Source organism: Triturus cristatus, chromosome 4_2, assembly GCF_964204655.1.
Source record: "Triturus cristatus chromosome 4_2, aTriCri1.1, whole genome shotgun sequence".
NCBI lineage: Eukaryota > Metazoa > Chordata > Amphibia > Caudata > Salamandridae > Triturus > Triturus cristatus.
The window spans coordinates 992,756,009-992,770,809 of record NC_140586.1 but is presented as its reverse complement, the minus strand read 5'-3'; the positions used below and the strand labels follow the sequence as shown (position 1 = coordinate 992,770,809).

The 14,801-nt window shown below is 46.4% G+C and overlaps 1 protein-coding gene across 2 annotated transcripts in view; it reads right to left on the bottom strand.

The window, feature by feature from the left end:
* The window catches only part of LOC146839242 (CD5 antigen-like), a 357,744-nt gene that overhangs the window by 305,088 nt on the left and 37,855 nt on the right, over positions 1 to 14,801 (bottom strand). For both annotated transcript variants that reach the window (XM_085603263.1, XM_085603264.1), the window contains exon 2: positions 12,405 to 12,469. In XM_085603263.1, coding sequence (XP_085459389.1) covers positions 12,405 to 12,459 — 55 coding nt within the window. In that variant the 5' untranslated portion in view covers positions 12,460 to 12,469. The remainder of the gene's footprint in view (positions 1 to 12,404; positions 12,470 to 14,801) is intronic.

Below are 14,801 nucleotides of genomic sequence, written 5' to 3'. Positions count from 1 at the left end.
ACTCTTTGAATGGCCATCGTTGTTGGACTATCTAAGATGGTGTATAATTTGCAGAGGGCATATGTGACCATCTTTCCTTTCTGCCGCAGTTTGTGGAGGTGGGCCTGTGGCAGGCCCGATTCTCCGAACCAGGCCCCAAGGTAGTTATAGGTTTGTACACAGTCCAAAATCAGGGGACCCAACCTCCACTTCGCCAGTTTTTTCTTTGGGTAGTGGCCAAAAATACCTATTTTGGACTTGCTTAGGTTAGTGATCAGCTTGTTGTCGGCGTTATATTCAGAGAGGAAGGTAAGTGTTTTTGGAGGACCTATTTTGGTTTGGTCCAAAAGAACAAGGGCGTCAGCATATTGCATCAGCTGGATCTTTGTGTGGCCGATCTTAGAGGTAGCTAAAGTAAAACATGTAAATGTATATCCAGTATTTGTAAAACGCACAGCTACCCGTAGGCATCCCGGCGCTGGGGGCCCTCTGGAAGATTAAGCAAGCTATTGCCCAGAGTCACGTGGTGCTGGGCTGACCTGCCGCTGGTGCTGAGGATCAAACCGTGATCCCCAGCATCCAATGTCAGTCACACTGGCCGCTGTGCCACACCTCTTCCCTTAGCTCCGTACAATGCTCTGCCCATATCTGCGGTGTAAAAATTAAAAAGCATTGGTGCCAGGACGCATCCCTGCTTTAGCCCCTGATCTGCAGCAATTTTCTCCGTGCAGACTCCCTGGAAAGTTTGACCCTTACCCAGGTTTGAGAATACAGCGATCTAATTGCTAGTAATAATGATGGGCTGATGTTCCAGCGGGCCAATTTCTGCCAGAGGATGTTGCGGTCAACCCCATCGAAGGCTGCTGAGTAGTCAACGAAGCAGGCAAAGAGTGGAGGGGAGCAGTGGGGCACCGCTTGTTGGGCTAAGTATCATAGGGCACTATCTCTGGTAGAACCCCCTGGACTGAACCCAGTCTTGTAAAAGGGCAAAAGACCTTCGGTACAAGCCCAGTCAACTAATTCCTGCAATAGTGTACTTGCGTAGGCCTTGCCCTCAATGTTCCAACTGGGCAATCATCCAGTAGTTCCTCGGGTCGGTGTTTGGCCCTCTTTTGTATATTGGTTTCAGCAGTGAGCCCTTCCAAGCAGTGATGTCCTCCTGAAGCCTACATTATCCGTATAGCTGTGCAAGGTTATAGGACCAAAAGTCCATGTCCTCCCTGAAGAGGGAGCTGGCAGTCCATTGGGGCAGGGTGCTCCATTATGCCGAATCATTTTTAGGGTGGTACAGACTACTACCTTGCCTGGAACAGTTAGATCAACCGGGGATCTGGTGGGCTCTGCTGTGATGTTATCCATTCCCCCCATGGTACTGTGGAACTGTTTGGAGAAGGTACTTTCAAGTCGACAGTGCACAGAGATTTCACATGAGCTACCCAAGTGTCCGCGTTAAGTAAGTTCTCTCTGCTGGAAGTCCCATGGATTAGATTATTTAGATATTACCACAATTCTTGGGACTTGCACGGAGCCAAAAGTGCAAAGATCTTCAGACATTTTGCCTCTGTGGATTCACGTTTTGCCTTCCAAACCTGTTAGGAGTGGGTCTTTGCTGATAATTTTTGTTGCTTTTTGGCGGACTCCGAACCAGTTTTTTGATAAACCCTTCATTTGGTGTTTATTTTTTTGGCACATTGCTTGATCGCTGGAACTTGACCCGGGGAATGTGTTAAATTAATTGTGATTCTTTAGGTAGTGGTTCCTCGGAACAACAAAGCTAGTTTGTATGCAAATTATTTGGGCTGGTCTGCCAGCCAGTCCATGTCGATTTCCATGAGTCTCTCACTTAATAAAATATATTCTCTGGTAGTCTGATTGTTGAAGGTAGGTGAATGGATTACCCCTGGCTTGGATGCTATGATTTAGATGCTGTAGATAAAGAATGAGTTGTTGCCAAATGATATGTCCGAAAAAGGGCATTAAATCTCCCGGTACCCCTAGAAGGGTTAACATCGAATGACTGCGCCCCTATATTGTGCGTATTGAAGTCCCCAAGACTGATGGGTTCCATGGATGCAAATTGTGTGAGCAGGGTTTCCATCTGTGTAATCAGCCGAGTGAGCTTATCCTTGGAGCTCTGCCCGTGGGGATTATAGTACACATTGATTAAAAGTATTGGTAATTGGACGTCTACCGTGTTGAGGCCTTTCAGAGTACCAGCTAGGAACATGTCAGAGGGGTTCTTTATCTCTGTGAATTGTAGTTTCAGGGCATGCTTAATGTATATGGAGATACCCCCGGAGGGTCTCCCAAACACGTTTCCTTGGTTGCACTTTTGAAGTATTCTGCATTGCCTGCTAATGGGATGGATGCGATTGCCCATGTTTCTTGGGCACAGGTTAAATCGGCCTCTTCAAGGAATGTGATCAATGATGTGCTTTGCAGAACCTTGATCATCCCAGCAACATTCCAAGTCATGATGTCTAATGGTTGGGGGCTAGCTGATGTGCATCTATGCTGGACAGACCCATTGCTTGGAGAGGACCTGAATTTTGATGGCCAAGGTGCCTTACTTGATGGGGGCCTGAAGTTGGTCGGCCAAGTTGGAGGCGACCCAGCCCCAATAGACCGAATTTGGGGAGGGTGGAGCGCTAAAGGGGGAGATGGCTTGGAGAATGGAAGTGACCTGTCTCCCCCCGCTCAATCCATCAACCCTGCACTGGATGTCATGTTTGCTTGTTCGAGGGTGCCTTCTCCTCACCAGTATGCTAATCGTGGGCGTTTTCTTTGTGGGTGCCTTTAAAATAAATGGACACTTCTCCTGTTCCACTCTCCACATGTCGATTCCCCATTCTGCGAATTGTTCTTTTCAATGTAAATACTTGCGGGTATGTCCGGGTTGTCCCAAATTACAATAGTTTGTTCCTTCCCTGCTTGTGAGAGCCTGGGGACAAATTGCACCCTGACAATGTCCCTGCTTGTAATATGGGATAATGTCTGTGTATGCTGGAGGAGTGTCAGAATATTTGTTCTATTAAGAGTATCAAGGTTCCCCTTTGAAATGTACAATGGGGTCAGGCTCATTTTTGCCGAGTAACCTCCTCCTAGGGCCAGCGTATTTGACCTGAAGATGCAGTCATATGGAAGGGCCTTTGTGTTGTTGTAATTTTGTCCGCATGGTTCAGCATAGACAGATAAACTTTCAGGAGGCCTGGGAAGCCGAATTCAGTCCTTCAGTGCAATCTTGTACGTTCTGATCTCATGGAGGTGGCTTGGGCCTGTTGAGGCTGTGGTGTTGGTTTTCCATTGACGTTACACAGGCTTTTTAGTAGACTTTATCCGTGCCCGGTATCACTGTGGGTACTGATGGGACTTGGAGCCTGGGTTGAGGGCCAGGTGGTAATGATAATCCCAATCAAAGGGCCTCCCCCTAAGTCAGCCCCACCACACTGGCTTCCCTATCATTGTTTGCAGTTAGGCTGGTGGGCGCGGGTGAGCAGTAAAGAGAAAGTGTTGGATCAAGACCTGCTGTTGCTATGTCCCCAGGCATGCTACTCCCTGTCTGCCTGGAAGTGCCCCTGTGGCAGCCTCCACATTTGGTGGCAGATTGATTGTATGCGTAGTCGATGGGGCTGGTACTGATGGATGTTTAACATGGGGATTCTTGCAGAATATGGGGAAAAGAGATTGATTGTTTTCCAGTTTTATTGTCAATGCCTGAATTGCTGATTCTTTTGTTTTGTTACAAGGCTGTTCAATTTCACTGGGGGGTTCATAATAGTAGTCTCTTAGCTTGCTTTTTTTGCTTTTTAAGATGTTTCTTCTCCCTCCGCGTTGCTGGCGGGGCAGACTGAGATACTTCCCGCGAGATTTTGACGTCTATGTTGTTGGGGGCAAGGTCTGCTGTGTGGTTGCTCCCTCCCGTCGTTCCCTCTGGTTATGAGCGGTGTAACGGCTGGGTTTCTGTTTTTAGTGATTGGTGGGGTTGGATTGATTCTATGTCTGCATCCCTGGTCACTACAGTATGGTCCTTTGCTCTTCTCCAGGCTCGCAGGGTCTGAGTGTGTTCTGATGCTGAGTTTTAATTCCTCCACCAGCGAGGAAAGTACCTTCAAGAGCGATGACAGTTTGTCAATTAGAATAGGGCACAGATATTCAGGAGAGGGAATTAGCAGGGTTGGATTGCCAATGGTTGCAGCCAACTTATCAATTTTCTTGGCCATCTCGGCCATTTTTGTTGCCATGACTTGGAGGGTGTCCGTTTGTAGTTCGAGCTTCTCTGATTGCCATGTTAGCAGGTTAATGGGAAGTGCTGACTGACCTTAGCAGGTTGTCCTGCGCGCATGAAAGTTCAAACGACAGGAGCGATGGAGATCTGTGTAGGAAGTCACTTGACTCAGGCTCAAAGGATGAGCCAAGGGTGATACATGATCCATCCGTACTCTTATGAATTGTTGTGCTTTGTAACAATGCAGCGGTGTCCATTTCTTTTTTTGGGGTATGGAAGTTGTCAGCCGAAATTGTTGAACTTTTACACGGACTACCGGTGTCATCCAGTGACCCCCCGGCTGTTGCAGCGACCAGGTCCCTTTCCAGATTTGCAGTATAGTTTAATGTTTGAGCGTCGAGTAGAGCTGGGGAGGCTCCAAGTTATGGTCAAGACTGGGACCTTCTCTTCCTCCTCATAGGTGATGTAGATATGATGGACCGGTGGGGTGGCTCCATTCCCATTGATAGGGGGATTGGTCCTATTTCATCCTTGTCTGTCTAGATGGTAGCCTTTGGGCGTGCCTCTTTTATGGTTGTGGAGGTTGTTGTGACTATGAAAGGTTCAGAGCCCTTGGGGGCCTCATTGTCCTTATGTATAAGTGTAGAGGTTCAGAACCCTTGGAAATCTTGCCTTCCATGTTTTCAGCGTCCACGTTTGTCCACACTGGGCTGCTCTCTAAAGAGGCAGAATTTTGGACCTTTACCCAACTGCATATATCGTACGATTTGCCAACATTGGGCTTGTCCTTCAGCTGATCGGATACCCCCTATAGCAGCCTTGTTTGTAAGCATGTCCACAGCTATGGGCTTAGAGTTCTGTTTTGATTTTGGCAATCGGGCGCTTTCTTTAGACATTACGGTGCTTGTAGCCGACCTTAGGAAGAGGGAAGGAGGAGGGGTGACAGTGGGCCTGTGTGTTGGGATATTATGTGGAGGGATGCTCAAGCGCTTTAAAGGGACAGACGGAAGCCGTTAGGCGGGAGGATCGTTAGAACAATTCCAAGATGAGACAGGCCGGTAGGAGGGTAGCAATGTAAGACAGATGTACTGAGCAGCCCCTTCTGACCCCGTGGCACAGCCCTTGCCCTTACCCTTGCCGCTCCACACCCTGCCCACTCCACACCTCGGGGTAGGTGCTAACGCTCACTGGCCACCAGTAGGAGGAAGGGTTCCTGGTTCCTGATCAAAGTCCTGGTCAAAGACTAGGCCCCAGGAGCAAGGGGGAACCAGCCTGCAAGTGTTGCGTTAGATTCCAGGGTCAACGGGGGCAACAGGTCGTATGTCCCCCAGTCCATCCCTGTGTCGTAATTGCCTATTTTACGAGTGGCAGATGATGGTGGAAGGGGCCTGATGAAAGCCTCGTGGAAGGCGCAGAAACTAGGAGATGACATTTCTGTGATGGAAAGTTCTGGAATCTGCGTGAAACCACAAAATTCCACCCACCCCGTATTCCCCAAAGTCTTTCAAGAAAAATGGTAACTCACTTGTGTGGGTAGGCCTAGTGCCCGCGACAGGAAACAGCCCAAAGCGCAACATGGACACACCACATTTTCACAGTGAAAACGGACCCCTTTTTTTGCAAAGTGCTTAGCTGTATATTTTGAACGCTAGCTCTGCCGGCACCTAGGGAAACCTAGCAAACCTATACATTTTTTAAAGCTAGACACCCAGGGGAATTCAGGATAGGGGGAGTTGTCTGGCTCTCACCAGGTTCTGTTACCCAGAACACCTTGCAAACCTCAAATTTCGTCAAAAAAACACATTTTCCTCAAATTTCTGTGGGGGAAAGTTATGGAATCTGTGTGAATCTACAAAATTCCACAGACCCCACATTTCCCAAAGCCTTCTGAGAAAAATGGTACCTCACTTGTGTGGGTCGGCCTAGTGCCCGCGACAGGAAACAGCCCAAAAAGCAACGTGGACACTCCTCATTTTCACAGTGAAAACTGACCCTTTTTTTGCAAAGTGCCTAGCTGTAGATTTTGAACCCTAGCTTTGCCGGCACCTGGCTCTTACCAGGTTCTGTTACCCAGAATACTTTGCAAACCTCAAAATTTCACATTTTCCTCACATTCTGTGGTGGAAAGCTCTGGAATCTGCGTGGATTCACAAAATTCCACCCACCTCGCATTCCCCAAAGACTTTTGAGAAAATTTTTACCTCACTTGTGTGGGTGGGCATAGTGCCCGTGACAGGAAACGGCGCAAAACGCAATATGGACACACCACATTTTCACAGTGAAAACTGACCCTTTTTATGCAAAGTGCCTAGCTGTAGATTTTGAACCCTAACTCTGCCGACACCTAGGGAAACCTAGCAAACCTATATTTTTTTTTAAACTAGACAGGGGAATCCAGGATGTGGTGACTTGTCTGCCTCTCAGCAGGTTTGTTACCCAGAATCCCTTGCAAACCTCAAACTTTGTAAAAAAAAACACATTTTCCTCACATTTCTGTGGTGGAAAGTTTTGGTATCTATGTAAATCCACAAATTTCCTACCACCCATCATTCCCCCAGGTCTCCTGATAAAAATGGTACCTCACTCATGCGGGCCTAAAACGTATTGAGGAGACATCTAAATGGTCTATTACAAAACAATCTGGTTTTTCAAGGGGAGTCACCTGGACTTTTGGCCCCAGGCTCGGCGGCCATCTTGGGAAATCTACCAAACCCACACATTTCAGAAAACTAGACACCTGAGGGTGTCCAGCAAGGTATAGCTTGTTTGGGTCCCCCAACGTTTTCCTACCTAGAAACTCCTGCAAACCTCAAATTTAGCGGAAAGAATCACATTTTTGTCAGTTTTCTGAGTGGGAAAGTTCTGAAATCTGTATGGATCCACACATTTCCTACCATCCAGCATATCTCCAGGTGTCCCAATATAAATGGTACCTCACTGCCATGGGTGGGTCAAGTACCCTCGACGGGCAAGTGCCAAAAACCTATTGAGGCAACATCAAAATTACCGATCACAAAACAACCTGGTTTTGCAAGGGGGGTCCCATGTGTTTGTGGCCCCTGGCACGGTAGCCATCTAGAGAAACCTACCATAACCACACATTTCTGAAATCTAGACAACCGGAGGAGTCTAGCAAGGTATGGCTTGCTTGGGTACCCCAACATTTCCCTACCCAGAATCCCCTGCAAACCTCACATTTTGTTGAAAAATCTATTTTTTCTCACATTTCTGTGTGGGAAGGTTGTCGGATCACAGGGCTGACACAAGTTTCCCACCACCCAGAATTTCGCCAGGTCTCCCGATAAAAATGGTACCTCACTTGTGTCGGTAGGCATAGTGGTTGCAACATGAAATGACCCAAATCGTACTGAGTAGACTTCAAAATTACCAATAACTAAACTACCTGGTTCTGGGGGGGCACCTGGTTTTTTGGCCCCAGGCTCACCACCATCTAGGGAAACCTACCAAACCCACACATTTCTGAAAACTAGAAACCCTGGGGAGTTCAATGAGGTATGGCTTGCATGGATCCCTCAACGTTACCCTACCCAGATTTCCCTACAAATCTCAAATTTAGCTGAAGAAATCAAATTTTTCACACATTTCTGTGTGGGAAAGTTGTGGAATCTGTGCGGATCCACAAACTTCCTGCCACACAGCGTTCCCCCAGGTCTCCCGATAAAAATGGTACCTCACTCGCGTGGGTGGGTCAAGTACCCGTGACAGTCAAGGGCCCAAAACCTATTGAGGCAGCATCAAAATTACCTATCTCAAAACAACCTGGTATTGCAAGGGGATCCCCTGGGTTTTTTGTCCCGGGCTCGTCCGCCATTTGGGGAAACCTACCAAATCCACACATTTATGAAAACTAGACACCTGGGGGAGCCCAACTTGCGTGGATCCCTCAAAGTTTCTCCATCCAGTGCCAGTCCATGCAAACCGCTAGCCAAGGACCAGTCTACGCATACCGTCAGCCAAACGCCAGTTCATGCACACTGCCAGCCAAGTGCCAGCCCACGCACACCGCCAGCGAAGGGCCAGTCCACGCACACCACCAGCTAAGCGCCAGTCCATGCATACTGCCTGCCAAGCGCAAGTCCACACACACCGTATTAAAAAATGTTTAACACTAGGCCTACCCACACAAGTGAGGTACCATTTTTCTCAGAAGACTTAGGGGAATAAGGGGTGGGTGGAATTTTGTGGATTCACGCTGATCTCAGAACTTTCCATCACAGAAATGTGAGGAAAATGTGTTTTCTTTTTACCTAAGTTTGAGTTTTGGAAAGGATTCTGGGTAACAGAACCTGGTGAGAGACACACAAGTCCCCCCATCCTGGATTCCCCTTGGAGTCTAATTTTCAAAAATGGTTTCCCTATGTGCCGACTGCGCTGGGGTCCAAAATCCACAGATAGGCACATTGCTAAAAACAAGTCTGTGCCGAGTGGGCTTTATGCCGCCCTGGGGGAGAATCGGAGTGGTTTGCCCCGATATGCCCCTAAGGGGGGCAGAAAGACTGTGGCTATTTTTTTAGCGGGTGGGGGCATTGGTATGCACATTCTAGGCAGCCCCAATGCATTAAAAAAGCCAGTGGTATCGCTGGCACCTATTGTGCTTTCTGGGGGCGATCCCCAAGCAGGGTCCAATGGCGAGTGGGGGCCATTGGAAAGGGGAAATTCTCCCCTTTCCAATGATACCTCTCCCATCTTTTTACATGCTCAGGGGGCTGAGATAGCCCTCTAAGCACATAGAAAGTGAAACTGACAGGAGCCTAAAGGTGTGTGCGCTGATCGTCATTTCATAGAAAGCAGGGGGGCCTCGGGAGCTGTCGAAGCTCTTCCCCATCTCCCGAGGCTTTGGGGGAGAAAAAGAAATTCCTCTGGTGCCTGCACCAGAGGGATTTCCGGTGCCATGTGCCAGGATGGCCGGAAGTCGTCCTGTGCACACAAGCACAGTGGCGCACGACAGCTCCCGTCCACCGTACACACAGAAAAGGTTAAATCAAGCAATAACCAAACAATAAATATTTCTTACGTTACGTTGTGCCACAAACTAAGAGCCTCCAGGCCTGGTACTCTGGATAATCTTAACTGGCAAGAGATCAGAACCAGTACAAGTAACTCTTTGCAACTTTGGTTCCTGAACAGGTCTTTAGATATATTTACCAGGCAAGGAATCTTCGGAACCAGGAGCTGGCTCAGGTAGTTTTAAAACACTGTTTCCATCAGCGCTCACAAGGTTAGCAAGCTAGAGGACAAGAGCACGTTAGCCAGTGAAGGCATGCCTGGATGGTGCTAAACAGATACAATGCAAAGGTTCTTCAGGTACTTCTGAGAACAAGTTATTCAAATATGTTAAATTGAAGTTCATGCACCATCAATTTGGGTTTTTTCCAACCTTGGACATTTTTCCCAAGTGGTTCAGTTTGCCCATAGACTCCACCTGCAGGCTCTCCAATGCCCGAAAAGAACCCTTATGCATGTAGATTTTTTTGTGCCCAGCAATTTACAGAGAACGCAGAGAGCTCTTGCGCAGAACCTTTTATATTGTTAGTGTGCAGACTTGCAGACAGGCCATTCTGGCGACTCTGAATCCCTTCAACATCCACTTGACCATGAGGCTGGTAAAGCTTTTATCCGAGTTCAGTGAAAAGCTCATATATAATGATCAATTGCATTAAATCATTTCAATGGTCAAAATGTATTTATACTTTAATTTGAATAGTATTTATTTATATCGCACTTCATAATATGCACTACACGGCGAAATGCGATCTACCAAACATATTGTTGAAAACTTATCTGGGTTTAACAACATCTGAGTTTATCTTTGGCAATTACGCGCAACCAACATCCAATGTGAGCGCTCTCAATAGATCCATCATACAAGAGGAATAAGACAAGGGTGTCTACTCGAGCCCCTGATTTTTACTTTCTCAAAAAAGCTCTAAATAAAAAAAATTAAAAACAAGCTCTAAAAGGATTTACTAGTAAAAATAAGTTACTATTTTTTTTGCTATTCATGAACTCTGATTGATTAGGAAGTTTAGGACTGCGGAAAATCTGCAGTCAGGGAGGAGGGGGGACATAAAAGATAGGACAGGCCTATATGCAGAGTTCTCCACCCTGACTGCAGAATCTCCACATTTGTAAACTTACTGTTTAATTGAAGTGTATGAATAGCAAGAAGATGCTAACCTTACACAAAAGTTCACAAAAGTGTAAATGTATCTTTGTGAATCAGGCCCCAGCTACTTCTATTACTAAACTGACCAGAGAAATAGTTTAAGGTGTCTGGGTTAAAAATTAATTATCAAACATCTCACAGCATAGGAAAACCTGACCCTTCTCTTACTACTCACATCGACTTTTAAAGACTTTGTCCCCTACTTGGGGGTCATTATCCCAGAAGAAAGTTGAACGCTTATACAAGAACAATGTTCCCTGCTAACTGTACACTCTCTTCAAGGCCCTGGCATCCCCCCCAGCTCTCTGCCCCTTGCATCCAAATTCTTCTACTCCTGCCCCGGATAGCAAGATACTACCCAGCGGCCGTCACCACTGTATACTTACAGTTACGTCAGACTTGTCATAGGAAGTGAGTTTTTCGCTAATAACTTTGATGTCACTTTGCAAATATTCATGAAGCTTTCCAAAGATCCCCCTCACCCCAGCTCCTTCCTCTGAAGGTTTCGGGGTGATCCATCAAGCAGGGACCGAGTAAAAGGGGCGTCCCAAAATGCAATTTTCTCATGCACTTTCCTTAGGAAATGTTATACAGTGCCAAAACCAAAAACGCTAATCAGAAGTAAACCATAAAGCGTGCTTTTTGTGATTTGGTGTAAATCAGTTTAATAATATTGGAACAATCAAGGTTAAAAATTAATAAATTTATTGAAAGCTGGGCTCAAGTAAAAAAAAATCAACCCTCTTTATTGACTGAGGGGCTTTTTGTAGTGAACTCTCTGATTGTGCTTTACAAATACATATTATCAAATGTTACATATTAATTCAATGCACCTAGACAACATTCTGGGCACCCTAGATAATCATGTACACCATGTGACAGCTGTGTTACCCCCTAAACACACAGTCTTTATTCTGTAGATTAAATTGTGATGTTCATGTGATATAACTTGCTTGGTTCCAGTCCAGGGAGGACCTGGCTTGGCAGTTCGGGCTGGACTGTTCCCATTGGGCACAGGGTCAAGACTGATTTGCATATGGCTGGGTCCAAACTGGAATGGCTTGGTGAGCATTAAAACGATGAATTTAGGCCCAGATCTCTGTACTGGGGTGAATGTATGACATTGTTCTGCATTCTGTCCATCAACTGTTGTTTTTGCGTTCATGTGATATAAAGCAAAATTCCTGTATTTTATAATCACAATAATATTACCCACTCTGAAACAATCACAAAGGCCTTTAATGCGGCTTCAGCGCTTGTTGGGTTCATGATGCTTGCATGGATCAGGCTTTTCATTGAAGATTGAATCTTGCCTTGTAAACCTCTGTCTGCAGAGGGCCTTAGAGGAGAGGTGCTCTCAGAAGGTATTAGAGTATTGTTTACACCAACAAGAAGACCTTGGCATAACTTGTGTAACAAAGAGGCAGTGTAGGTGTGTGTGCTGACAGTGGCACACCTCAGACAGTGATGGGCCTGTAAATGGTTCTTGGCTTCTCTGGGACCACACCTCACAGACCCTCCCTCACACCAGCCATCTGGGCTCTCATATGCTTATCTGTGCAGGTCCCATTGAATCTGCCCAGTCTCCTGATCTCTGGGAAACTATAGGCAGCACTGGGCGTCCTCAGCTTTGTGTTCTAGTTTCATAATTCCCACAGCTATGAAGAATGAGATACTCTGTGCAGAAGTAATCCTTCCTTTAGCAGGAATGCTCAAGTTCTATATCTCTTTCTTTCTTTATTCCCATAAAATCTATTCCTTTTTCCTACATTCTTCTTCTAACCCTAGAATCTGCTCTCTCTCCCACTCCCACTCTCTCTGTCTCTGTCCCTTTCTTTCTCTCTCTCTCACTCTGCCCTCTGTCTCTCTCGCTCACTCTGCCCTCCTCCTCTCTCTCCCCCCTCTCTCTCCTCCTCTCTCTCACTTTCCCAGAAATGGCTGTTCACAGCAGGGAAAGATAAACTATCATACAGAATAATCTTAAAAAACAATAGTAGAAAAAAACACACTCACCCATAGCAAAACAAGTACTGAGCACTTGAAGGGGGAACAAGACCTTCAGCAACATTTTCAAGATTCTGAAAATAGGAAAAGACAATTTAACATCGGTGTCACTTAGGTTCAAAGGTTTCTTTGACTTACTCAGAGCACTTGCGTATATCTTTACTTGTTACACTAGTGTTTCCCTGGTAGATTCTCTGTGGGTTCATGAAAGACTGCTCTTTATTTTCCTGCTCACCCCTGGATCTCTTTCCTTGTCTTGGATCCCACCCTGTACCTAATTCTCTTCAGTACAGATTATACAGAGCAGGCGACAATCTGGAACCAGCATGAGGGTGAATGAGGCCCACTAGGGTACCCTGGCCATGTTAGGGCCTCTACCTCCTCAATCTAGAACCAGCATGAGGGTGAATAAGGCCCAATAGGGTACCCTGGCCATGTCAGGGCCTCTACCTCCTCAATCCTCAATCTAGAACCAGCTTGAGGGTGAATGAGGCCCACTAGGGTACCCTGGCCATGTCAGGGCCTCTACCTCCTCAATCTAGGACCAGCATGAGGGTGAACGAGGCCCACTAGGGTACCCTGGCCATGTCAGGGCCTCTACCTCCTCAATCTAGGACCAGCATGAGGGTGACCGAGGCCCACTAGGGTACCCTGGCCATGTCAGGGCCTCTACCTCCTCAATCTAGGACCAGCATGAGGGTGAATGAGGCCCACTAGGGTACCCTGGCCAAGTCAGGGCCTCTACCTCCTCAATCTAGGACCAGCATGAGGGTGAACGAGGCCCACTAGGGTACCCTGGCCATGTCAGGGCCTCTACCTCCTCAATCTAGGACCAGCATGAGGGTGAACGAGGCCCACTAGGGTACCCTGGCCATGTCAGGGCCTCTACCTCCTCAATCTAGAACCAGCATGAGGGTGAATAAGGCCCAATAGGGTACCCTGGCCATGTCAGGGCCTCTACCTCCTCAATCCTCAATCTAGAACCAGCATCAGGGTGAATGAGGCCCACTAGGGTACCCTGGCCATGTCAGGGCCTCTACCTCCTCAATCTAGGACCAGCATGAGGGTGAACGAGGCCCACTAGGGTACCCTGGCCATGTCAGGGCCTCTACCTCCTCAATCTAGGACCAGCATGAGGGTGAATGAGGCCCACTAGGGTACCCTGGCCATGTCAGGGCCTCTACCTCCTCAATCTAGGACCAGCATGAGGGTGAATGAGGCCCACTAGGGTATCCTGGCCATGTAAGGGGATCTGTCTCCTCAATTTAGGTCTAATCTACAACATGCTTTACATTGAATGAGTGACATTATAGCATTGTCCCGAATACTAACAAGTCAGTATGAACAAATGTGTATTTTGAAACTGGTCAGAACATCTGGAAAGGACAGATCAGTATTGGGGATGAGAGACAGGTAATTGTGGATAACTAAACAGCTGTGGTTCAGAAACACTTTCTTTTGCAAAGGCATTGTTTTCATTTCCCTCTAACCTTTGCCCCTGTAGAGAGATTTGCACCACATTTTGTAATTTCCTAGCTTAGTCAGCTAAAGTCTGGGTTGGATTATATGTGCAGGAAGAAAAAGTTGTCATTTCAGTTCTTGTAAGACATTTTGCTCGTGCCTACAACCTCTGAATAGATTTACACCAAACATGGAATGAAAGTAGAACATTAATTAAAAAGGTATGATTGTGTTGGTTTGGTGTTAATCAGTTCAGTAAGTAAGTATGTTTAATGTATAGTTAATAGAAACCATTACAAAAAAAGTTCCACAAATTTAATTAAATCATCCCATCATAGTTTGCAAACATTCTGATAAAACATCTGGATTAAAAAAATGAGTCTATTGCTTGTGCCTCGATGGCAGACAGTGTGTAGATGCAAAAAACTAACAGTCCATATTTGTTTAAAGTGCTTTGCCTTTCTGGACTCTGAAACAATGGTGTTTTTTGCTCATTGCTCTTTTCCAGCGTGCTGTATAAAGTGAATGCGCATTGTGCAAATTTATGTTATCTTTTTTCTTTTATAGAACTTTTAGTCTCTACCTGACCCTTGAGCCGGAGTGATACCCGCTGGAGGCCATCACATCCTCATTACATTTCCAATAAAGTGAGAGTGTGTTGTGCACTTGAATGATCTCTTCTGTCTTAGAACGCCACACAGAGCCATCTGAATCACAGCTTTTTCCAAGCCGATCATTTTCAAGTCTCAAAGATTTTGTTCCCTGGCAAGCTAGGGGCATTGAGGCTTGCCTGCAGGAGCAAAAACAAAGTTACACAAAGATTGGTTTGAGTAGCTTTCTTCTTTGTCCCAAGACAGCTGGGCAAGTGCCAAGGATGAGGGTAAAACTGGTGAAAAGTTTGTGTTTAGATATGCTCGGGGCTTCAAGCTATGGTATATGGTTAAC